The sequence below is a fragment of the Diabrotica undecimpunctata genome, chromosome 8 (genome assembly GCF_040954645.1).
Source record: "Diabrotica undecimpunctata isolate CICGRU chromosome 8, icDiaUnde3, whole genome shotgun sequence".
NCBI lineage: Eukaryota > Metazoa > Arthropoda > Insecta > Coleoptera > Chrysomelidae > Diabrotica > Diabrotica undecimpunctata.
Genome location: NC_092810.1, coordinates 482259 through 509669, shown reverse-complemented (window position 1 = coordinate 509669; position 27411 = coordinate 482259). Strand labels below are relative to the sequence as shown.

Here is a 27411-nt window from a genome sequence, read left to right as displayed (position 1 = left end):
GAAGAAGAAGAAGGGGGCGACCTAAACTCATATCTGGACGATGTACAGGAAGATCTGAGGGAGATTGGAGCGAGGGGCTGGAGAAGACAGACACTCGATAGGGAAGGATGGAAGATTGTTTTGAAGCAGGCCAAGGCTCACGAAAGGCTGTAGCGCCAACTGATGATGATTATAACTTACCTTTTATTCACAAAATGTATTAGTCGGTAAGAGAACCAGGACAAATGAGTAGGATTTAAAGAAAACGAAACTTAGTACTACAAAATTTTTTATTATTGATTCATAATAATAAGTAAATACAGGTACATACATTTTTTAGTAATAAAATAGTAATCTTAGTGTTATACTAAAACATTTGCAGTCTCTTCACTCACAAAAAACACAAGTTCGACCTTATTATAAGATCTATATGGTGGAACCAAAAACAACTAATAAAAATCCCACCACAGAACACCCTTAGTCTCTAGGTGATAATATAATATAAACTAACACGTATATAATATAAAAAAAATAGTAAAAAATTGTTAAATCACATTAAATATTTAAAAGCACACACAAATTCTTTTGTCGATATAGTAACATATAACTAATATTCCGATTTGTATGTGCAACAACGATTATAATAATCTAAGTTACTAAAAACTACTTATTTATTTATCATTATCTTGAAAAGGTTATCCCTGAAATTATTAACCATCTTTTCTAGTTCTTCAACTTGTGCTTTTAACTTAATATTTTTGTTGTGAAGTTCGTCTGCTTCCTTATCCATTTCCAGTTCCTTTATTTTTCTCTTCATCCTCGATTTTCGAGAAGCTTCGTTGTTTTTGTCCCTCAATTCCCTATATCTGCAACAAAAAAAAAACATACATTAGTCTTACAGAACACAGAATAAATTTATTGTAATAAAAATTACACTTTATAATTTTTTTCACTTTTACACTTTATAATTACAAGTAGGTCATTGTAAAGAATTTGTCAGTAGTTTATTATTTTGATAACTAGTGCAATTATGGGGGAACACTGATACCAATAATTAATGTGAGAGGGTTAAATACAAAAACTGTGATGTTTAGAAAACGAAATTAGTTTATTTAGGATGTTTTGTGTATTTACCAGTTTTATCAAAGAATATAGACGCATATAAAGGATCTTTGACTGTCATTTTTTAGTCTCGGCAGAAGTTGTCTTCTGAACCAACTTCTTAATGATGGCTCTCAATGGCTTCAATCAGAATTATATAAGAACTTATTGTTGCCATGAGAAGGTTCAGCGTAGCCTTGATACAAGAGTTCTGGGTTTACAAAGGCCAAATAAGAGGTCTTATGCAAGTCCCAAGGGCCTGCATAATACCAAAAAGAAATATCAAAACATTACCGTTGATGAATCTCTCTTCCACGGACTTAATGACAGTAATGATAAAGGACATAGATGGAGGAGGTATGAAGGAGATAGTTCTCGGATTAGCATACCTCCCATATGGTGATCCTGAACAACAATCATCAAGAGCAGCTAGTGAAAGATGCCAAGAAAATTTGACTAATTAATCATTGGCTGTGATGCAAATGTGTACCATCTGACCTATACAAACACCAAACTGTTAAAATGTCTTAGATGAGGTATGTTGTTCAGACCATCGAGATAACAGGCAATGAGCATATGAAGAAAACTTCTCGTAAACAAATTTTGAAGCCTAACAAGCAGACCTGGAATATTGTTTAGTTAAGAGTAAAGGGACGATAAGGCATATATTGGAACACCTAACAAATTCAAGATGTGTTGTCAGCGTTTGAAGATCTTGAGATAGTGAGGAATTGTAACAGGAAAGTACCCTGGTGGTGACACTGTTGCAAATCAAAGCACAGAAGTCAGACGAAAATTTAATTGATCTAAAAGATCAGGTGAGTGGAGCGATTATCGCAAAGCATTGACTGACTATAAAAAAACTGAGAAGGGCAAAAACAGAATGTCAAGACGTAAAGTTCTCTTAAAAGGCACTTAGATAAGTATTCTCGCGCTCCAAAATGAGTAAGGGCAATATACTATGTAGTTAAAAACACTAAGTTAACATTCGACTTCATTTTTGAAACCAATCATTTATTCATTCCTTCAGTTATGAAGATTATATTTTAGTAAATGTCATAAATTTATACAAAAAATTAATTTTAATTAATGTCATCAGTTTATGCGCAATTAAGTATAGATCAATTAAAGACATTGTAATAATTTCACCAATATTTATTCATTGTGAATGAATAATTAATAACAAATAGAAAATTTCAAAATTTAGTAAGAAGTTTCATTGAATACTTTTTTGAACAGGACAATTGTTCAATGTTATAATTTCGAAAATAGTCAACATTTTAATAAAAAGTCCTGAGAAAATGAAATTTTTTGGTCGAGTGTATTTTGAAAATTTGTTAAAATGTTTCATAAATATTTGGGCAGGAAAAACAGTATAATAAAAAGTATATTTTAAAATAATGCACTTTCGAGAGTTAAGAAATTAAATAAAAAGTTTATTAACTTTTAATTTTTACTATTTAGTGTACAGGGTGAGACAAAACTCGCGACTGAAACTGTTATGAAAGTCAAAAACTGGGAAAGCAGTCAGGAAATCAAATAATGTTCATTGGTGTTGATTTTCTTTTCGACCATTTCAATTTAGTATACAGGGTGACACAAAACTATATATATTTATCACGCACCTGTCAAGGAAATTTTAAAGATTTAATTATGATATTAAACACATTTAAGAAGGAATAAAATTAGTTTTCTATGTTTTGTATATAATTTAGAATTAAAAAATGCCAATTTACAAAATATTTTGATCAAATAAATTGTGATTTATGAAATTTAGATTGAAGATTCAAAAAATTCTAATCGACTTACTTAGAAACGTCGCTATCTTTGGAACAATCTGACGAAATAGACTCCGTCCTCTTGGGAGGTCTGCCTCTGGCCTTCTTCCTCTGAGGCTTCTCGTCCTCGCTGTCTGAGGAATAGTCATGGGCTACGGGATATCTGCTCGTCTTCATAGAAGGCGGAACGTAGTCTTCGTCGTCGTCATCGGCCATTCTCTGCCGCCTTCTCGGTTGTTTAACGGCAACTTTTTGCGACACATTAGATGAGCGTGGTAGGGTCGAGGTGGAGGCGTCGGGAAAAACGTCATTTACGAATTGTATGTCGTCCTAAAACAAAAAAATTAACCTTTAGTAAGAATTTTTTACTTCGGAGAGTTGTAATGCTTACCTCTTTAACGAGATCTAAGATGTTAAAACCAGTCGATTCCAAGCTAACGACTTCGGCGATGATGCTAGGCGTATTGACATCTAAAAGGTTGGTCTGATGGCCCAGACCGAGATCCAAGGACAACCTAGGCTTCGACGAAGAAGTGGAGTGGAACGACCGTTCACTGTCGTCGAGGGTTTCCGTCACAGCGGGGTGGACGGAGCCCACCGGCGACGATGGATAAGAAGAATGTCTACTACTACTTTTAACACTAACACTACTGTTTATGTCCATGTCGAACATGGATGAGTTGTCCGGGGACTGTTTAACAATGTATGTACCATTTTCTGACGCTGTGGGCGAGTAAATATCGGCGTCAGTATATAGTTGTTGATTATTAATTGCTACTGCGTTCAGATGCATGTTCTCCGGGTTTATGAAAACGTCCTCTTGTTTGTTTAGTGGAGTAAAGGAGCTATTTTCGCGGAAGAACGCAGCATCGCACTTCAGCATGAGGTGCAAGTCCGCCTGAACGTTTGTCTGATAACTGCTTATGTCGAAATCAAAAGCATCCTTATCTGAAATTAAGAAAATAACAGATTAACTAACAGATATTTAATTATGACAGTATATATGTAAAAACAGTAGTTCTTTTTCAAATATTGCAATAAATTTGTACTTACCGAAGACTGGAGTATTGAGTTCATCTACAGAATTGGACATTACCCGTTTGGGGGAAACGAACGACGACAGGTCGCCGAATTCCTCCATTTCCAATTTGATTCTCTTTGGAGGAACGTAAAACACACCACCTCTTGTTGCGCACTGGCTTTGTTGTGAAACACTGGATTCGACCTAAAAACATACGAAATTTGTCAGTACTAGAGCAATTTTTTTTGCACATTTTGCAGATATGGATTCCATGGTTGAAAATATATGAAAGAAAAAGTTGCTATTATTGGACTATTCTACCTATTGGACAACGCCATTGGTAAGTTATTTTTAGATACACAATTTAGTAATTTTTTGGTTAAAAAATGCGGTAGCATTCAAACACAAATGAAACGTTCCTTCTTGTTTATAAAACTGTCAAAGACTTCATCTCTTTTTCTCTCTTACTATTATACCGGCTTCTGTGCCAGAGGGACGAGAAAAATAAATTAACTAGAGAGAATGTTTGAATCAGTGAAAGAGATGGTAGAGAAAATGGTAATGGATGAACAGTGGTCGAAAAAAATCTGGAGCTACGTGAGAAAGCTGCTGTCGATAAAAAAAAGGGAAGAGCAGGAGCTAAGTTCAGTTCTAGCAGGTATCAAAGAGTTAGAACTGAACCCGCATGTTAGTTGTCACCTTGATAATTGTCACATTTATATTTGTGTGGAACACACTTTTTAGTTACAAAACTAAATTTTCTTGTATATGTCTTTGCACACATCTGTCGACTCAACAGGCTAACCACAAACGAATAGAAAAGGTAAAATTGATTGAAGACGGAAGCAAAAATTAATAATTACCAATACAAGAAAACACGAATGATCTGAGGTATACAAAACCTCAATCGCATCAGGACTCCATAGGCACATAAAAAACTTGAATTTTTGTTTGAAACTTAAAATGGTGTTACAGCTCATCGATTGTTACGATATTTTACCAAAACGTCCAATATTACTTAGTAGCGTAGGTGTCATTGTTTTAGTAGTGAACCAAAACTAAAGTATTCTTACAAAATACTGGCTGTGAAAACCTACACTAACCGTAGAATAGTCCAAAAGAAAATAAGGGTGCAGGGTGTCTCCAAAATTTATAAAAAATTCTAATCGTAGAGCTCATTTTTTTAACGAATTTTTAATACAAAAATATGATTTTTATACAATATGAGCATATTTTGCGGTATTAAACAATATGTATGAGTTCCTTTCCCATATCAGTTGGCCCACCTATGTAATTTGCAGTTAAGTCGTTTACATTAACAAATTTTATAAAAAATGTATAATTCCTAAAAATAATATTGACAATATTAATTTTCTAGCAAAATTATTTGAATTTAAAATTTCTTTGTTTATTTCAAGCGACTTCTAAAAATGATTCATTAAATGTTAATAGGTTTTCCCACATTATTAAATCAATTATTTAAATCGAATAGAAAAGTAAAATATTATCTGTTTTTCTTTTTAAACAATTTTAAAAGTATTTGCACATTAGGAGCATTTTTGAAGTGAATTAAAAAAATGCAATAGCAAATTGATCGATTGCACAATTTTATTCACATTTATTGTATTAAATAGTGTATGTAAAAAATATTACTGATCGAAAATATTAAAAAGAACTGAAGTTTATATTCGCCCTCTAAAGGATGAGTGGCGGTACATGGTGAGTTGTCTACGAATTACAATTAAAGCTAAAAGAACGCAACATTATAAAAATTCTCTGACGTGCGAAAAATTCATTCACTATAAAATGAAATGCCAATAATAAATATAAAAGTTGATTATTAAATTATTATAAAATGAACGAAAACGATGAAATATTATATTTGACATTTGACGTGTGACATCACGCACCGCCACTCATCCTCAAAGAAATTCTATAGAAAGAAATTCATGATAAAAATTTTAAATAGTGCTTATGTCAGGTTAAAATATAATTTATATACCCAGGGTCTTAATAACGTGTATTAATTATTGCATTCTAAGAATATTGCAGCAGATAAAAGATTTAAGAAGATAAAAGAGAAAAAATTAACATTCTAAAGAACTCAAATTTATTTTGAAATCAGTTTGACCTTCTCAAAAAATTGAGAGGTTAAATTTGTTCATAAAACGTTGACAAAAGCAGTTGTATTTTTCCAAAAAGCATCGGTTATCTTTTTCTTGAAATTATTTTTTAAAATGGAACAAAAAATAGAGTTTTTAAAAATACTTCAATGAAATATTAAACTTTTTTTAGCAAATATGAACAACTAGAAAATCAACAAAATTAAAGTAAGATTAGATAGTAGTCAAATTTAAGTGTTTAATTTGTTTAAAAATAACTAAAAATGGTGATATTCCATTAGAAAATGGTTAATGTATAAAAAAGATATTTTTAACAAGATGCAAATTATTTAATTTTCAAACAAAACAATTTTTTTTCATTATTTTTTGGCTTCATCATAACATTTTGTTAAATGTATTAAAAAGCAATAAAACGTTTTAAATAGAATAATCTTGTTTTCTTTTTAATGTGGATGTAAATTTTGGCAGACACCCTGTGAAATTATATAATAAAAGAAAATAAGTACATGAAAGATCCTAGCATCCTGGCGACACCACCTGAGCTGGGAATTCCGACATTCCATCACTGTGTCTATCGATGCAACTGGTTAACTAAGACAAAAACACTGAGTAGAGTAACCACTCACGTGACCATACATACACGACGTCTTCTCCACCGACGACAGCGTTCGCGAGCGGCGCCTGCGAAAAACAGTGAAAGTCTGCGGGCCGCGGTACGGTTCGCCGTTTTTAAGGGGATGCCCTACCACCGACACAAACAGACTGATTCTTGCCGGTTTTGACTTGTCTGTTTGATTCGTATTATTGCACCATTTTTGTTGAGCTTTTCGAGGAAATTGATATTGGGAAGCTACGGTAATTCGGAACAACTTCATAAATTATAGATACATCTTTCCTCGACATTTAATATACAGGGGATCTTAATAAAATAAATAAATTTTGCTGTAATCTGATTTTTTTTTATAAAGGACTGTCGTTTAGAAATACGTGGTTTTTCAAATATAACAACGAATTACTGTAACCTGAATAATATTTCGACGTTTAAGTCTTTCAGAGCCAATCAATGACCGGTGAAAACATATTTTTTTACTTTAATGGATTTTGATACATCTTCTTTTGGTGTCTTTTCGTTACGAATATTGGCGATCATTTTGGCTATAATTATTTTCTTAACTGATGTTTTAAATAGATTAGTTGTTGTGGAGAACCATTTTCTCAAGTTTTTTAACGATGATATTCTTCTTCTCCCAATTCCTAGCTTTACAAATACTTTGCCTTGAAGGATTATTTTCAGTAATCTGTATTTAGTGCCGTTTCTCATGTATCACGTGATTTTCCAACTTTCTCCCTTTAATCGTATACATCACTTCTCTTTCTTTCCCCATTCTTTGTAGTACAGTCTCGTTGATTATCTTGTCTGTCCATGATATTCTTAGGATACTTCTGAATAGCCACATCTCGAAGACTTCTCTATCTCCAGCTGTTTTTCACTCCAAATCGAAAATTGGTTGTCTCAATGTAGTTACTCTGCTTCATTTTATGTATTTTTTTAATAAAAGGATCTGATCTGTTTCTTTACCGACTATTATAATGTACTTTTTGCGAGTATAATAGATAAAATTCCACGTGACTTGTCAAAGATAACGAAACTTAAGAACAACTGCTGATAATACTTGTTTTTCTAAAAAAATAGTTGAAAAATATAACTTTTAATAAAATAAGATTACAGGCTGTAGGAATCTTTAAAAATCTTTATCTGAAGGGGTTCAGACTTCTTTTTAACAGTTTCTCTCTCGGTTACTTATTTGCCATTTTGTAGCGTTAGTTATCCCTCCTTTCTTGCTTCGAGGTCATCTTATTGTCTGGTATATATTCATTTTCGAGATTTATATCTAAAAACGCAGCTTCTGTTCTTAAAACAACATTACTGCCCAAGTAGATCACAGAAATTGAAAAAAAGAAGCCGTTTTCGTGACACTCTTTGATACAGGTATAAAATACGTGCAATAGTGTGTTTTTTTTAGCAAGTTGGTGGAGAAGCCTTGTACATATGGTCAAAAAATTGTCATTTATCTATTTATTCAATTTTGGAACATAACAAAATCCAAATTATCCAATGAAATGAATGATCATAATATATTTTATTAAGACATCAAAATTGTTTATAAGAAAAATAGGCCCATTTTTAAAAACGTAGTTAAAAATTTCAAAAAATGAACCTTTTAATGATGGGGGAAACTTACCTTGAGCGGTATATCGGCTAGTATCGTTGCGGGGGGCAAATCTGAGCTTCTGGATAACGGATTCACGTCGTACGGGTCGACATACATAAACGAAACTGGGTCTATGGCACCGCTTTCGAACGAATGCCCTTTGACCTTGGCCGTCATCAAGTCCTCCTCGATTTGCTCTCGCAAGCTTACCTCGTGCCGGGTATTCAGGTATTTCTCGGTAGGATCCACAAAGGTGGTGAACTTTGCTGGCAGGGACCATGTTGACAGGGACTAGAAAAACAAATATCCGATGAGCATCAGGTTGGATGATGCGACGCTAACTTGCTTAGGAAGGGACACAAAATCTATTCGATATTTTTAAAGTAACATTACTTAAGAGCTCTAACATGTCCCTTCCACATCAAGATGCATTCTTGAATAAAATTGAGTCAGTATGAAAGCAAATACGGTTGAATTTACCTACATAGATGATTTAACAAGAATGTATTAGTATGTAAAAACGTTTTTTATATACAAATACATTTTATAAATGTGTACTATTGCTTCCAAAATGACCAAACTTTTATTCAAGGATACACACTCAATTCTTTTCATAACCAGATTCATACAATTGTTGCTTGTGGGTAATTCTGATTGATTACTTTAAAAAGATTTTAAATCCCTTTTCCTTTGCATATCTCGTATCTCTTTAACAATATTCTAATGGTGTACTGACCAGCACACTACATTTTCATCAAAGTTCTTCAAAAAATATAGAACGCAGAATTTATTTATATCTTTCACTTCACTTTGCATTTTGTCGCAAATGAAGTCAAGCTGTCCAATAAACGTTGCAGGATTGTTGCCATTGTTTGAGATTCTCATGAGGTCAACAGATTTTATCACTTCCATTGACCGGTCGCTGTAGAATTTTCATTACTAGCCTAAATTTCGCGAGCGTAACTGACATAGCCGGTAGCTCCAAGAATTGTTTCTGAGAAAACGCTTCAGTTTACACAAAAGTGTACGTTTTTGTTCAAAATGGAATCGGTGTACATTCCATAATGGCTATTTTTCAGGAACCAAAAAAAATGTTTCAAAACTAAATATGTTACAGAAAATGTTTTAATTATGATCTTTACAATTATGAATTTGTGAAAGTTCCCAATTGAAACGTAACATATTTAGTTTCGCAGATAATTTGGGTCCAAAAAAATAGCCTTTTTGGAGGTCCTCAAACTTAAATTCTCGGCAAAATTCAGCTTGTTCATATGATGTTTAGAGATTCAGTGGCATCTACGTCTCTGATGACTGAACTATATAGAGTCTTCTGAATTCTTTCTTTCTTTTTGTGTTTAAAAAATCGCTTATATTATTTACTTATTTAACACCTTTCATTTATAGAGAAATATTTTCTACATTTTCAATGCACATCCGTTTGAGCATCTAATATTTTGTGTCTTACTTCAAATCTGGAATCCGAAACGTCGAAGACATTTTCATATTGGTTTATTTTTTATGAAAATAGTGTCAGTACTTCGAGATCATATTTTAAATAATTTTCAAGAATAATAGAAGTTTCTGTCGAGTTTTCTACAACCTCGTCTTGCGAGAAAAATTTAGCGTACTGACTGCAACCATTGGAATATCTTTCATTACACCTATGACTTAATATTAGATCCACATTTGAAAGGAACTTAAGTGAATAGAAAATATTTATACGATTTACATAGTAAATCAATAAAATAGTTTCTATTTCCGGTTCGAAATGCGCGAAGAAAGAAACACTGACTGTTATAATATAACATCAAATAGAAAATGGTCAGTTTTTCATCAAACGATTCCGTATTCCTTTCGGATGCGGTATAGACTAAAAATATTTGTAATATTAGACTTTAAAACTGAACAAAGTATACCAGACTACGTTGCGTCAATTCTTGTGACCTATAACACAGGGAGAGAAAAGAAACTGACCATTAGTGATGTTCAAATTTGATAAAGGACGTTAATTAAATAAATTTCCCAGTAAGCAACAAATTAATGTCATTTCAAATGGTACTGTTCCGTTTTCCTCTTTTATATTTTGAAAAAATCCAGCAAGAGAACCTACACGTAAGTATTTATAGCAAAATCAAAAGTATATACAAAATGTTTCGTTTTAAATTTATCAACAATAAATTCTCTAGTGTCAAATGAATTATTTTTGAGTTTGGAAATAACTACAAAAAGATCCACCCTAAACATTTAAATTTTACAATTTTATGATTTGCAAGATCCCACTTTCGTAATAGTCCAGTCGTCAGAGACTTAAAAATCATACGAACAAGCTGAATTTTGCAGAGAATATTAATTTTGGGGCCCCAAAAAAGATGCAAAAATATTTACTTACCACTTTTACCCACGAGCTTGCCTCTAAACCCCCCTTCGCAGGGGTAAAAACGAAAAAATCGATTTACCAAGAATCTGTACACGGTAGAAAAAAATGTTTCAAATAAAAAATATAGCTGAGATAATTTTAAGCAAAAATGTTTATAAGCATTTTTTGTGTAGAATGAACTATTCTCTTAGAACTTGCATGTCACTTACGCGCGCGAAATCAATGTTCAATAAAATTTGTTATCAGCTGGATGGTAAAAATTCGATATCTTTTTATCCAAATGTCCTATCGACAAAAATCAAGCGGCATTTTAAAGGGAAACAGTTCAGCTTTCGTATGCAGTTTTGTATTTTACCGCAAATAAACTGAGATTTAATAAAGGTGTTAAATAAATTAACGTGGCGCGATTTTTGCCATTTTTTTATTCTCGTGAGATCAATAAAATCGATCACTTTCATTGACCAGTTGTAGTAAAATTTCCATTTTTAGAGTCAATCTTTAAAAACTATGACATAAAATTTTGAGTTGTGGTATCCAACGTTTTTTAAGCATATTCCAAATGCCTCACATATTTTCCAAAACTCAAAACTAAAATTTCATGCTATATATGCTATTTCATAATGGCCAGTCAATTAAAGGGATAGATTGAATTGAATTGTGAGAATCATAAAAAATGGCAAAAATCGCGCCACGTTTTTACATTTTTTTACTCAGTTACATTTTTTATTTGAAACATTTTTTTCTACGGTTTTCAGATTCTTGGTAAATCGATTTTTTTACCTCCCTACAATGGGGTTTTAGGGAGAAGCCCGGGGGTAATAGTGCTAAACTTTTTTGCATCTTTTGGCGACCCAAAACTGACATTTTCAGCAAAATTCAGCTTGTTCGTATGATTGTTAGAGAGGTTTGGTGGCATTTTCGTCTTTGACGTAGTTAATCAAACTCACATTTTTACATACATTTAAGCATAGAATACATTGATAACAGGTTGTTAGTCAAAAAGTGGCCGCCAATAGTCTTAATTAAATTAATGGTAATTCATTCGCGGCCACTTTTTGACTAGCAACCGTGTTATCAATGTAACCTATTCTTAATGTACATCAAAATGTCAGTTTGAAACGTATGTGATCTTAAGACTATAAATACTGTTGTAGTTATCTTACAACATAAAACTGGTAATAGTGAAAGTACTTAAGTAACACGCTATTACTACTAGATAATACATTCCAGTTAAAATAAGCTACCATGAAATTCCCATATATAGATCAACCCTGTATATATAAACTCTCATGTTAAAAATTAAATAGCATTGAGTGCAATTTCCCGTGATTTGAAAGGCAAAAGTTAAAAGAACTTTCCGTTCTTTGCAGTCCAATACCAACTTGCCTATTCAAGGTAGTTTGTTTTAAGTGGAAAGCTTGTATATTTGTCTGCCGCTGGATGTTTTCTTATACCAAAGAGATCGCGATCAAAATGCCCAATCATACGAGTCTTATCAAAGGTTACCATAGCGAAATAATAAGACATTTTCAATTGGATTATTGGACAGAACAGTATAATGGGTATTAATCGTCAATCAGGTCAAACTTCTCCAGTAGCTACGTGTACCACCACCATCTATGGGAAGACGGTTGCTTTTTGATTGCATTTTGACAGACATACCCTATAGAATATTTTGGATCCTCTTTCTAAAAATTTGTAGAAAAATGGTAGTATCTAGGAAGTGGCCAAATGTATAATAAACGCACACAATGATGTGTTGGTGAGTCTCTTAACGTTCCCGTTTATAAACGAATTAGTAGGTTTGTGGGGTCGTTTCAAATTATTTTTAGATCTTCCTAGATAAAGTTCTGTAAAATTGAAAATGATACAAAAAACCTCTTTCGCTAGCTTATGTTTGCTTCCTATCTCTGCCAATGTTCGGCCTTTACTTGGAAGGGGGTAGCTCTCTATTTGAAAGAATATAGTCAATCAGTGATCTTTAGAAGTTACACAGTGCTAGTCAAAAGTCCGTTCCCCCCTCGTATCCTTTGAACGGTTATTGTTATAATAGTGAAATTTGGAGGAAGGTAATAAACAGACGTAGGCTTCTCAACTAGTCATAACAGGTGACGTAACAGTGACAGATGACGTTACAGCGCCACTGTGACAGATAATTTTAAATGGGACCTTATGGCAAGTAATACCTCGTTTAAAAGGGAATTGAAAATACCTATTCAGTCATAATAATTTTGTTTGAGTTTAAGCTCATTTTGACGAATAAATTAAATAAATACTAAAATTGTAGCTTCTCATTTAATTGCTAAATACAACCAGTTCTTATAGTAAGTGATGGTTGAATAGGTATTTTCAATAACTTTCAAACGAGGTATCACTTGTCATAAGGTCCTATTAAAAATTATGTCACAGTGGCGCTGTAACGCCATGTGTCACTATTACGTCACTTGTTATGACTAGTTAAGAAGCCTACGTCTGTTTATTACCTCCCTCCAAATTTCACTATTATAAGTATAACCGTTCAAAAGATTCGAGGGGGGAACGGACTTTTCGACTAGCACTGTATCTACGAAAAAATCTGCAAATGCGAATTCAAATCTAATGTTATTATTTACCGTCATACATCAAGTATCTCGAAAAAATTCAATTAATTAAGTAGAATATTGAAATACCATTTTGACGAAAATTTGAAAAACTTGTAAAACGAAGTATAGCAGTAAATAAAGAAACAGGCTTTTTGTATCCGTTCTTTTTACAACTTATAGTACAATTTACAGTTTTTCTTGACGTTCTAAAAACATTCCTCGATCTGGAGGAATCTTTCATATCTACACGATTTTACAAGAAACATTTGAAATGATATTAAATTGAGCTTTTACTAGCTTTTAAAATACTTACCGAAAAAATGCGAATGCAATCAACAATCTGAAACGCTGATTTTTTTGTTTGAGTATGTCAGTGTGACGGAACATTGTCTTTCTTACATTCTCAAACATATCAGTGAAAACGAGACATTGCAGGATGTTTTTTTAGAGTTAAATCAACTGTCAAATTGGTTTTGCCACAGGTTAAGTTCAATAATCATTTTTATTTTAAAGATTTTTTTGAAAACGATCTCCAAAGTACTTTTAATTTTAGTTAGTACTTTGAAATTTCTATATTTTGAGCAAACTCTTAGCATGGTATTTTTATGGTTTGTTATGTTATATTTAGAGGAATTAAGGTACAATTTTAATTGAAAATACGTTTTTCTTGACGTTTCGATTTCAACTTCCGAAATTTTCAAACGAAAAAGAACGATTTTCGAAGTGAAAATTGAAACAACAAAATAAACTTATTTTCAATTAAAACTCGTAGATAACGTTCGGAATGAGTAATAGTCAGTTTACTTATTTTTCTGCTTATTTAAACAAACGTATACTGAGTATATACTTCAAAAAGAGTTCATATAATGAAAAAACTAAACATCTTGCAATGCTAACAATCTACTAATTCGGCTAAAAAATTTTAAAAAAATCGGAAAATACTGCGTTCTGAAATTAAAAAAAAAAGACAGCAAACGAATATGTACAACAAAAATGAATCAGCGAACATGTACAAACAAAGATAATATACCCAACAAAATTTAGGTACTTACATTAGATTCGCCTTGTCTTCTTCTAGAAATGTTGACTTCTAAACTTCCTTTACCAGGAATTGAGCTGAGGGTAATGAACGCTCAACCTGTAACAAAAAAATGGTGTTTAAAACCTATAAACTAAAAAAGTTTTCTAAATTTTCATAAATACTACTCATGGTATTGCATAAGAAGCTTTTAGGCAAAACGAAATGTTACTATTCATTGTTTTGTATATAAGCTAGGTAAAAACAACTGAAATATCAAGAAATACGAGTAATCATTCGTGCGGCAACGTCGCAACCGAGGGATGTACCATTGGCAGCACTGTTTAGGTTGATTCAATCCCAACTGTGCTGAATTAAAGGAAGAGCACAGAGCAGTTCCAGCAGTGGAAACGATGTTAAAATATATGTGTATGTTGTCAGAAGCGATGAGGAATATTTTGAAATAAAGTTTGGAAACTGTTGCTGGCAATAGCTGAACAGTATTGGGATTTACAATGACATAGATTTTCACTCAAGAAGTTTAAAAGCATAATATCCTCGTTGATCATATCATTTTAGATACCATTTAGAAAATTACACTCGTGTTGGAAGTTAATGCAAAAACTCCGTTAAAGTTGCAGCGTTATGCAGGTATTTTTTATAATAACACAAATTTGTGTGTAACATGCCAAAAGTTGAAAACTCTTAAATTAAAATTTAAATTTTTTTAGGAAAGCGAAAAAACTTGTCGATGTTTAGAACATATTTTTTCTGTCTTAGTATTTAATTATTAATTTGACTATTTCACGAGACTATTTTTAACTGATAAAAGGTCATAGCAACGCCACGTTTCCTACTGGCAAAACTCCTTCCTGTCCGTGATTTCTCAGCGACAAAATTATAACAGATCCGTCACGAAGGTGTCTGGTAATTCTATTGTTGTCAGTTTGATAAACGTTTTTGGGACAGATATAATGAATCCAGACGAAAAATCAAGATTTTGGATGTCAGTCAGGCGAAAAAATAAAAAAATTGGTTTCGGAAAATGTCCCATTGAACACGCAGAGGTCCAGAAGCTCTATTTGGACCCAATTTTCGCAGTTCCTACGAGTGAGAAATTTTACGTTTGAAAGACGTACTACCATAACGGAACTAACAAAAATTCTCGAGGATTATGACTTCAACATGAAAAAAGGCAATGGCGAAGACTATAAAGAGTCGTCTGTAAAGTCAATGTGGAATACTATAGCAAAAATGGCGAAAGAAAAATATTTTACGGAGTACGGCATAAAAATCTACCCTTTCACAGATATCTTTCAAATGTGCAAGATTGGCCAGAGGTACCCATCGGAGGCGGCTTCAAAGTGTTCAAGAAAAAAGAAAACTCAGTTCACAAGCATCCACCGAAGACCTATTAAAAATCATCCAAAGATACGACGAGGAAACTCCCGATGCAGCACAAAAAAAGTTTTTTCACCTTTGCTCATTTGAACTTGCTTGGAGATTCAATGAGGCGGTAAATTGCAAGATTAAATGGCCGTAAATGGCTGGTAAGAACTTCATCAAACGAAAATTTATACCCAGTTAGATATTTTTGAAATTAATGGAAAAAAGGAGACCAAAGATTTTATCACACAGACTCTTACCGTTCGCAACTGGAAGGATGGATTTTGGTTCAAAAACTGTCCACTTGGAATCAACACCGTATCTAAGTGCAACATTTTTAACCCAAATCCTCATACGATCTAAAAATGGCAATTCAGGTTTCGACTTTAACCATCGATCTATGAAGATAAGTAAAGTTATTGACTGTTTAAAGAATTACCACCTATCTCAGAACTTGCTAACAGATTGCTAACAAAGAAACTGGCATCAAATGCAGCATAGACTAAAAGGAAAACGATAGAGTGAAGTGGCAACAAGACACAGAATTTATACAAAATGTAAAAACCGTTTTAGTCAACCACAGATTAATTGAGTGTTAATTTGGTCTTTTTAAGGCGATAATACATCGACTATCTTGTTAGATGACAGCCACTCACTTTTAGGGGTGGTGTCGTATTTACATTGTATCTAATAATTAGATTTTTGAACAGTTTAATAATTTAGAGCAATAGTTTAAAAACAAACTAGTTTTTCCTAAAGGATATAGTTTTACAAGAAATGGCAGATAAATATTTTAAACTTTATTATATGGATATAAAATGAAGAACATAAATGGTACAGATTCTACTTATCTAAATGAGGTGATTTTCTTATCTCTGGAGTACTTTGTATAATACTGATACAGCAGATAAGTCTTTGACAAATATGCGTGCGTCAACATTAATGCTATTGGTTACAGATAACAAGTTATCGAGGAAAAATTATTTTTAGCTATTTTCGATTTATTTTTCTACTTTTTGCTCTTTTAACCTTACAGGGATAATAACTGAAAGGTGGTTTACTATTTTATATCTAAACTTTATATTGGCGATAGCATTAGCGATGAAAATATGTCCTAGAATGGCCATAACACAAAATTTGCAAGAAAAGATGGCTCTTAAACATAAGCGTTATTTTTTGGGGATTTTCAGGGTGGCTGCATACATTTTTCTATACCTCTACTCATTCATATACCGGGAATAATTAGGCTGGTTTGCATTTTCTGTCTAAAATCGTATACCCTGAGCTTCGTTTAGCGCCATAATGATGAAAACTAGTTTTAAAATGACTGTGTCACCAACTTGGCAAGAAAAAATGGCTATACTTCTACCCCAATCTGTATCTCCGCCATCTAATTCTAGCTAATTGCAACAACAGACCAGGGCGGATTTGTGAAAAAACGACGACGATTTCGATGTGAAAGGTGGCATTCCGATTTTTGCGGGAAATAGAACTTCAGAAATAATAATTATCCTCCCCCTCAAATAGATCGGGAACATTAATACAAAAATTAAAATATTTAAAAATTACTAAAAACATCAATTTTTAAGTCGTAATGAAAAAGAATTATTGAAAGGTTATTAGAAATGACCGTGACTAACCTGTTTGTCTATATAATTTTGTCTTTAGACGACAAAATTAAATAATTGCGCAAATAAGTACTGTTATATATTATTCAAATATAGTTACAGATTTAATATTATATAACACAATTCTTTAATAACTAAAATGTGAATGATTAAATAACATTTCGAAATTGCCAATAAAAATTGAAGTGGTGGCAGAACCCATTGACATCCAGAATGCTTTATATAAGATAAAAAGATATCCAAAGAAAGAAATTTAATAAACGTGAGATTTATTACGCTGAATCAAATTGTCAAATATTTGACTTCAAAATCAAACCACCAAGAGAAAATATAATTTTTCTTAATATAGTTATTTATTAATACCTGTGCAATATCAACAGAAAATTATATAGCTAAAACATCATTCAAATGATGTTTTAGCGTTCGTTTAGGTCATTGTTCGAATGACCATTTTTCTTATAACAAATTTTTAATTTGTCCAAAATTCTTTTCTGTAATCGGCGCTACTGACTCTCGTGTAAAAAAAACGCTTGAGCGATTCTTGGTAATCTATTTTTAATGTATTCTCGGAAAATCCAGCACTGTTATCGATCCAATTGGACTGCTGTCGGCAATATGACCTTGATATGTGACTGAACAAACAAAAAAGCTATCGTTTTTAAGTATTATATATCTTTTCGGAAATCCTAATATCAGATATATTACCACATAAAACAATTTCGAATTAACTACATGAAAAATACCTTACAAAGCTGACGTGTACAATTAAAAGATACATGTAACAAAGAATATAGACTTTGCATGTAAGTTGGGTTGGGTTACGCCCACTGACAAATTACAATTGTGAATCGTTTTGAAATAACCTATTAATTTCCCAAAAACAAATTTCTGTAATTTCTTTATAGAGAGGGTGGCCTTCTATATAAACGATTAATGTACTTCGGCTATAGTGATTTCGCCCTATTTGAAGCCACTACATAGAGGGATGTTAAAAATAAAGCTAAATTTAGATCTCTGGTCTGGTATTTCCCATTACCAAGACAACAAGCAGAAATAACAGGTATTCATGCCTTTCCAGAGGTATCAACAGTGTGTGTTTCAAGCATTGTAACGAACGAAATGTTTTTAAAACTAGTTACATAACTTTTTTGTTGCATTATTTGAATACCAAATCAGTCGATGAGTATTTAAAGCTTGTTTTGTGCTACTACCTACTATTTTATATAATAAAACCCTACCAACATTTTCCATTAATGCAATTTTCCTTAAACACGTATAATTACAACAAAAGAAAAGCTGTTTAGTATATAAAAGATAAAAAAATTACGACGTATTCTGTTTGATATAAAACAAATTTGCCCTGGCAACAAGATAAAAGCGATTATTAAAATAAAACAAATAACCCTTGTAAAGACGCCACTGTTGATACTTGTGGAGTCAGACAATGAAAGGAGTGTGGGGAGCAAACATTACTTTGATTTTTGCGTTAAAAGCTCTGTAAATAATGTTAAAAATTGTTGAACAAGCAACCATATGGTTTGTTAATATGTAAATATGGGGGCAAAGATCACTATAGATTCCGCTATCTGATATTCTATCATATGTCCACATTGCACAATGTTGTGCAATACCTAATTTTTCTTAAAAATTACTTAAACTACGAAACTTTTAGTAATGATATTAGTATTAATGTTTTACAAAATAAAAATAAGACTCTTAGATGTTAGTTTATTGTAAAAATCACTTACTCAAAACGCCTCTTTCGTTGCCTTCTCTCAAAAACTTTGTTGACCAACAACCTTTTAAACAAATGTAGGTAGCTGAATCGCAAAAAGGAACACTAGGAAACACTGCTAGCGACGAAATTTTTTTTTTACTTATTTTCAAAAATTCCCGTCAGAACCAAACAAGAAACACGTCTTGTCTGTGATATAGTTGCTAGATTTCTGACGCAAATAAAACGACGCGAACCGAACTTTCTCCAGGGCGAGAGAGTGCGAGCGATATAGCTATTTCTGTTGGGCGCGTTGTCGAAATACAACCTCAACGTCCACTGGAAATTAGTGACATCACCAACGGCCAATGAAAAGATTCGATGTCACGGGACCGAGCTGTGTGAGTTTGCAATTTTGTGAATCATCGTTGGGGGCACCGTTTTCTTGAAGGGATTGTTCTTTCCGTACAATCGAACGAAAAAGTTGGCGGCTTGCCAGTGGCGGAGAAAGTGGATTCACCGAATATTATGATTTTTCTCACGTGATGGAGTCACGCTCAACAAAACATGAGTTTTGTATGGTTCATTAGTCAGAATAATAGTAAATTTTAATTATAAATAGTAAAATAGTATTCATAATACATATTCTAGTAAAATTATAAATAGGGATTTAAAATTATGATATATAAATAGAAGAAATCAATAAAATTTATAATTATTATGATATTAAAATTTACTTTAGATTTAAATACAGTTACCGATTTTATAAAACAAACAAAGAGGAATAAATTAATGAGTTTATTCAATTCATTGATCAAGTAATCAGATGTTCAAATTTATTCTCAGTGTTCTTTTGAGTTCTGAAATACCTTCTGCCTTTTAATAGTGTTCAATACATACAACAGAAATGGAAACTAAAAGAAATGCCAAAATGTTCATTACAGTTAAAATAGATTGATAAAATACGTTGAAAATTTTTATTCTTCTTCTTTCTCTTTATAAGCAATTCTGCTTGTTCATTGGCGGTTTAATACCTCTATAGAAGGTTGCCAGTCCATCTTTTGCGCGGTCGTCTGATACTTCTTTTGCCGGTTAGTGATTTATCTCAATTAAATTCTTCTTATCCATCTCTGCCGTTTACAGTAGCCTTCTTTGCTTTTTGTACTTGATCTCTCCATAGCTGGACAGTGTAATTCCCAGGTATTTTGTTTCCATTACTTGTTCAATACTGATGCCATCAATTTCTATTTTACATCGAATTGGTTCTTTGCTGACTACTATTGTTTTAGTTCTTTGAGATGAGATTGTCATATTAAATTCTTTTGCTTTTATGTTAAATCTTTGGACCAGTCTTTGCAGACTATCTTCATCTTGGTAACAGAGTATTTTGATTTCTTTGTTTCCCATTCTGTATCCTTTTCCTATGTTAACGCTTTTGATGATTTCATCCATGATTAAATTGAAGAGTATCAATGTGTCCCCTTGTCTTATTACGCTGCCTATTTCTAAGGGTTCTGTAAGTTGTCCATCTATTCTGACTTTTATAATATCTAATAATTTTAATATTTAATATAATAATTAAACTCATATTATAAAGTTTTTATAATATTTAGGGGAACTTCTCTATTATACAGAATATGGATTACATCTTTAAGTCTTACTCTGTTAAACGCTTTCTTTAGGTCAATCAGACACAGAAATTCTGGCCTATTATACTCTAGTGATTTATCAGTAATTATTATAAATAAAAACAAACGACTTTTATAAACTTAAATATTTACTGCTCCATTTCAAAACTTTATATTTCTGTAATATTGTTCTCAAATTTTAATAATCCAATTTCTTTCAATTCGTAGATTGACCTGGATACTCTATTGTCAACTCGCTAGCTAAATCCTCTCTTGGATCTGCTCCCAAAACCGAATCTCGATCTTACGTTCTAACCAAAACTCCTATCTCGTTTTGGATACTAAATTCTCCTAGCCTAAGCTTCTCCCGATGCAATGATAATTAACTGGTACTTAGAAATGCTATTAACATTAACTTCTGCACTGCTACCATTCAGCATACATGGCTGCTTACATACTTTCGAAAACAAAAATTACTTTTCAATTCACACAATTTAATTTTCTTCTATCGTCAGAATTCACCGGCATTCAATTTATTTTTTCTTCAGATGTTATTCTTTTTTCTTTTTGCGATCAGAACAGACTGTTTTTCTGCTATCAAAATCCTATCAAATATACAACGTCTTCTCTCGTCTCCATTTTCAACCAATAATCTTTCAGTATTTCAAACAAATGCAAATTCCCAGTTTCTACAAAATCCATCAAATTAATATTTTCTTGTTTTCGATTCAGAGTCATCAATAGATTCTGCATAAATTATATTTTTAAACTTTTCCATTTTTTGTTAAGACAATAGCTGAATAGGCTTAATCGCTATTATATAATCTCCTCGTTAAAAAAAATTTCACGAAACACTTTCTATTCATACAATCTTTAATTTTACGTAATATTTTATTATCTATTACAATAAATATTTATTGATATCACGTGCTTCTAGTAAGTGAGCTTATAGCATTTGATCTGACACATCTAAAACGAGACGACTACTAGAAACGACAGAGATGAAAATACTCCAACGAATATCAGGGAAAAATCTGTTGGATAGTCAGAGAAGCGAAAACATAAGAAGAGCATACAATATAGAAGATGTAAATGGATGGGTGACAAAACAGAAACAGGAGTGGAACGAACATATTAGTAGAATGGCAGAGGTTAGGATAGTACGAATAGCACGAGATAAGTCACCAAATCGACGAAGAAGTATTGGCAGATCAAGAAAAAATGGTGAGATAATTTAAACAATTTAAGAGGCTAATATTGAAGAAGAAACAGGCTTTAAAGCCTACATACACGAAGGAAGAAGAAGACAATTCTATTCGTAAAAAGTACTTACTACATCTTGAGATTGGAATAGTTCGCATGCCATGTTAACATGAGAAACATCTAAAATCCAAACCAAAATTTTTGTGCACTGCTTTGCACACAGACTAAATTTAGTTCTAGCGCAATCCATTGCACTGAACAAGACAGAAAGTATTTTTCAAAACCTTGAGTGGAATGGCTGCTTTTTTTTAATCGTCCAAAAAGACACATACTTTAGATGTCATTCTTCAGAAAAGGTTTCCTACCAGATGAGGCCACAATAGGAGGTTAGTAAAAACAGTTTCCCAATATCTAAAATCTCTAATAGTCTTATTTGGAAGCATTTTGGACCATAAAGACCGTTGGGAACCTGAAATCGTGAATTCTTCAAGAGGTTATTTGGAATTACTCAAACGAGATTTTTTATTTTAAATTTTTGCTTTAAGTATTTTCTGAAATACCTATTTCCTTATACAGACAATTTATTTGATGTATTGCACATTAAATCGAATGCTATTGTACTTTATATTCAAAAAATTAACGAATTAGATCAATAACATTAACAAATCATCAGATAGAGGGAACAATTTGATATCATCTGGCAAAAAACTTGCGACCTCGAAGAGATGGAACCCAAGCGAAAACGCATTAGAACTGACGATGTAGCTGACACAAAAATATCTTATCATCGACTTTTTTGCGAAATAATGGATAACATATCCCAGTAGCTCAAGATAGATTTAAAAACCTTTGTGGAGTTATGCAATTTCAATAAAAATGCCAACTCTAGTTTCCCGGAAGAGGCTTTTAATTCTCGAAAAAAGCATAATACAAAATGTTTTGACATTCTTTCCCTGCATTCCCAACTGTGCCTTTTTTCTGATTCTTAACACTGTACAAACTGGTACTAGTTCTAAAATGGTGACATTTCTTAAACAAACTGAACTGGATGAAGCATATGGTGAGGTTTCAAAAGTATGTGACTTAATGATGACAATACCTGCTACAAATGCGTCTATAGAACGAAGATTTTCTGTACTGAAGCCGATTAAAAACTTTGTCAGATAGCGATTTTGTCAATTGAAAAAGAACTAGTTTGAGAGAGTTTGCAAAGGATAACAGAAGAATATCGCTGTACTACAAGTAAAAAGTTTAGTAAGTCTTTTTATAATTTCATTTAATTTGCATCCCTTTCTTAAAATGTCACGGTACCCCCCTGTCGTTAAGAGAAATACTGACAATGGATTTTCATAGCTAGAAGTGGCGTTAAGAAGTTAAGAGTCACTTTGTGGCGTTAAGAAGAACCTGCCATAATTATATTTGCGTACCACACTGTGTCCTCCATTCACCTATAAAATTTTGTATCCGAATGTACACTAACTTGCAAAAACAAGTCTGGACCTCCGCGAAATACAACAATTAACAACGAAATTTTGGTATTAATTGTTTGGGGATTTCATCATGTAACTACAGAGTGAGGAACAATCTGTACCATCACGGATTAGTTTTTTGATGGTACCGTTGACCTGTAATCGATTTCACCTTGAATGGGTGTGATTATTATGTTACATTATCGTATGAATTGGGGGTAATTTATTCTCGAAAATCCCCGTTTTGTAATTCCAGGAAACGCGAAATTAAACGAGGCGGTCAGGCAGTGCCGTAGCATTAATCGTAGTGATGTAGTAAATTAAAATTCCGAGAGGATTTTGAATGTAAATGTTCTATCTATTCTGCATTATTTAATATATCTTTGGTCGTAGGTATCCTATAGGCTCTTAGGTTAGTGTTGTAACCCTATTATCTTCTTCTTCTTCTTAAGGTGCCTGTTCGTTCCGAACGTTTCGATCATTCTGACTAGGATAACTTTGTTGGTTGCTTTACGGAATAGCTGTGTTGAGGTCTTTCTATACCATGCTCTCAGGTTAACAAACCAGGATATTCTTCTTCGTTCTGGGGCGCTTTTACCTTCAATTTTACATTGCAAAATGCATTGGAGTAGCTCATATCTGCATAATTTCTCATTATATGTTCCAATTACCGCAGCTTATGGCCCTTCACGATGTTGACTAAATTCGCGGTTGTATTCATCCTCCGCAGTACTTCTTCATTGGTGACTTTTTCTGTCCATGGTATCTTCAGGACCCTTCTGTATAATTATAGCTCAAAAGCCTAAAGTTTTAATACAATTTCTGCCTTCAATGTCCACGTTTCTACTTCGTACAGAAGCACTGAGTACACGTAACATTTAAGGAGTCTTATTTTTGTTTCTAGGTTGAGGTCATAGCTTTTGAACACAGAGCTCATAGTCAAGAATGCGCTTTTTGCCTTTCCGATGCGACATTTAATCTCTTGGGTATTGTCCCACGACTCATTGATCATAGTTCCCAAGTAGTTTTACTGTGAGACACGTTCAATTCTCATTTGGCTCACATACAGATTTGCTCCAATTATGTTTTTCTTGCTGATGATCATTAGCTTGATTTTGCTGGTATATATATCCAGTCCATATGTTCTACTTGTTTCCGCTATTTTGTTCATTAAGTTTTGCAGGCCTTTTATGGTATTGGAAAACACTATTGTATCATCTGCATACCACAGGTTATTGAGCTCGACTCCATTTATTGAGATGCCTTCATCAATATCTTTTAGGGCCTCTTCAAACATGTGCTCCGAGTACAGATTGAATATCAGTGGTGAAATTATGTACCCCTGTCTCACTCCTCTTAAGATTTTGACCTGATCTGTATATTCTCCATCTATTCGGAGCACCGCTGATTGATTCCAATACAGGTTAGCTATTATTTCTAAGTCTTTTCCGTCAATCCCTGATCTCTTCAGCACTTCCACCATTTGTTCATGCCTGACTATCAAAAGCCTTCTTGTAATGAATGAGGCATGCAGAAACATCACAGCTGACATCTCTATATTTCTTAAACAATACCTTCACGTTAAAATAATAAAGCTTTCCTCGTACCAACAGCGTTCACAAATCCAAAATGATTGGGCGCAATTTGTTCCTCGCATTTCTGGTAAATTCATTTGTGGATGACTTTTAAAAAGAGGTTCAGCAGATGGCTCATTAGGCTTATGGTCCTATAGTCTTCACAAACTTTTACTCCTGTTTTTTGGGCAATGGTACGAACTCCGGTTTGAGCCACTCTACTGGTATTTTTCCTGCCTTGTATATTTCATTAAATATTTCAGTTATTATGTTTATTTGTTCTGCATCTAATAGCTTCAGCAGTTCTGCAGGAATTGCAACAAGTCATAAAATATAAAGGAATGTACATGTCAATCAATCAGTTTTGCCTTTTTGTTTATTCTTTTTAAAGTGTTTTACTGAGAAGATATTTTAAATTTATTTGTATTAAGTAATAAAAATAAAGCTATTACTGTTTTAGAGCACGTTTATCAGTATTTCGTTGATATAATCTCAGTCATTGACATTGTTAAAAGTTTTCATCCAAACACTTCTAAGTAATTTATTATCTCATTGATGATGATTAAACACATAGAGATAGCACATTATCATAATTTGCACATAATATAAGCTTAAAAATTCAACGCAATTTACAAATATTTTCAACTTTTATTTTACAGATAAGTATTTTTTTGTATTTTATATTATCAACAATTCTTAAAAATTTTATCAGCAACACTTTTATTTGAATATTCGTCTTTTTATCAATCTATTAAGTATAGTGTAAAACGATAAGTTTTCCAATTCTCATCACCATTTTAAAATTGTTGTTATTTTAATTATTTTTAAAAGTTTAACAAACAATTTGATTGCTTTAGAAACTATAATTGTTTTCTATAATTTTACGGCGTTTCCTTTGCCTTATCTTTAAAAATGAGTAAATAATTAACTACAACTACAAAAATACTCTATGAGTTCAAGATACGCTTAGACATGACGTTTAATGACAAGGAAACAGTTTCAAAATTAAATTTTAACCTTGAAATGAAGCTCAACGTTTATGTCAAATTTTCAAGACCGTTCTTAATTTAAATTCAACAAGAAACAAAAACACCAACAGTTAAAAATATCCTGAATTAGTATTTATTAAAACGGTTTTTGTAGTGTTTTGATAATTCTTTTTATTTGTTTAAATGAACTGGTACCGTTTTGGTCGAGAAACTGGAAAAAGTTGTCACCTAAACATTCATCATGAACATATTGTAGCTAAAAGCATTTTCAGTAGGAAAATGTCTCTTCTCAGTTTATAATACATTCCAGCTCATACAAGCCGCAAAGAGTAACGTAACATCCAAAATTAATAATACCGACAACTCACCGCAATTGCTGATAATAAAGTTTTTACCTGATTACGCAAAAAATTTGGTTTAAGTTTAGGTTTAATAATATCTATTTTTAACAAATTCTGTAGCTTTATGTAAATTTTAATATTATTTCAAATATTACATAAATTGATAACGTAAGTAACTTAGGTACATTTAAATTTAGCAGCCTACTCCGATTATTTTCAGTCAGTTTCAGAAGAAGAATCAAGCACTTAAAACTTTAAAGTAGAGACAGCAGATTATTCAAAATGTACAGCAAAAACGAAGGAATATACCTACCAGCGCAACTAGAGAAAAAGAAAATATTACCAAAAGTATAAAAAAAAACACTGTACGCAAAATTATGCAGTAAGGAATTGAGCAAATACCAAGTAGATTTTAATATAATACTAATACCTAACATAATTTTAATATAAATACCACTCTCCTTCACATAAAAACTTAAATAAATTTTCAATAAAAAAACAAACATAAATTTTATTTTGACTTTAAATTGCATAAAAATATTTATTTAAATTAATAAAAGAACTCACATCATTCCCATCATCATGTTTAGAACTTCACCAATTGTCCAAGTTAAAATAATTTTCACTGGCACACACATTAAAAGATCCTGCTGCATTGGGGCAAGTTCAGGGAAAACAACACCCAACCGAAGTTAACACACTATAATCTCACGGCGAATATTGGTCAGGAACCCTACTCACAACAATGAACATTTCTGATGCAACATTAGGAAATAAAAATATCGTAATTTTTAACAATATATCTCCTAGCTGTCAAATAATCATAAAGCATAGTATATTTAGTCGTTTTTAAACATATTATTGGAACGTTGTGCCTACTATTCATGTGATTAAATTCAAACCTATAGAAATATTATTCGCACTTTTTGAAAAATACCCGCCGAATTTGTTCAACTACTAGTTCAAATACGATTGGTTGACATTGGAGGCGTCATTCGACTCACGATTCGACTACGCTTTATATTACTGGCGGTAAATTTAAATTTTTAAATGGAAACAAGGTTGATTTAATGACTAATTCAATTATTTCATTTGGCAAAAAAGACTAAAACTTACATTAGAAAGCCCTCAGAAGCTAAACTATTCTTTTCTAAGTTCAATTTGAAAATTATTGAAGATATTTTAACCTGTCATGTCCTCCATAATAATAATTATTATAGCCACAGATAGTAGTCTGTGATTATAGCCACTAGTTATGTCAGAATATGGAGGAATTTGAATGTATAT

General features: G+C 32.4%; 1 protein-coding gene across 2 annotated transcripts; it reads right to left on the bottom strand.

The window, feature by feature from the left end:
- Positions 1–255: 255 nt before the first annotated feature.
- On the bottom strand, positions 256–26843 carry LOC140448649 (uncharacterized). 2 transcript variants are annotated; one of them, XM_072541750.1, is made up of 7 exons: positions 26692–26843; positions 14227–14312; positions 8246–8506; positions 3912–4083; positions 3250–3806; positions 2890–3188; positions 256–845 (listed from the first exon to the last, which is right to left on the bottom strand). In XM_072541750.1, the coding sequence occupies exons 3-7, from the start codon at positions 8390–8392 to the stop codon at positions 647–649; spliced, it is 1374 nt and encodes a 457-aa protein (XP_072397851.1). In that variant the 5' UTR covers positions 8393–8506; positions 14227–14312; positions 26692–26843; the 3' UTR covers positions 256–646. The 2 variants fall into 2 exon arrangements, with proteins under 2 accessions (XP_072397851.1, XP_072397850.1); XM_072541749.1 differs by lacking the exon at positions 26692–26843 and adding an exon at positions 18955–19173.
- Between the last annotated feature and the right edge of the window lie 568 nt (positions 26844–27411).

What these genes read in the sequence shown, in the direction of transcription:
- LOC140448649 (XM_072541750.1), bottom strand. Translation starts at nt 8,392, where the DNA reads ATGACGGCCAAGGTCAAAGGGCATTCGTTCGAAAGCGGTGCCATAGAC. An exon ending in TAGCCGATATACCGCTCAAG is followed by an intron (nt 4,084 to 8,245) that starts GTAAGTTTCCCC and finishes GTATGTTTTTAG; the next exon opens with GTCGAATCCAGTGTTTCACA. An exon ending in ACTCAATACTCCAGTCTTCG is followed by an intron (nt 3,807 to 3,911) that starts GTAAGTACAAAT and finishes TCTTAATTTCAG; the next exon opens with ATAAGGATGCTTTTGATTTC.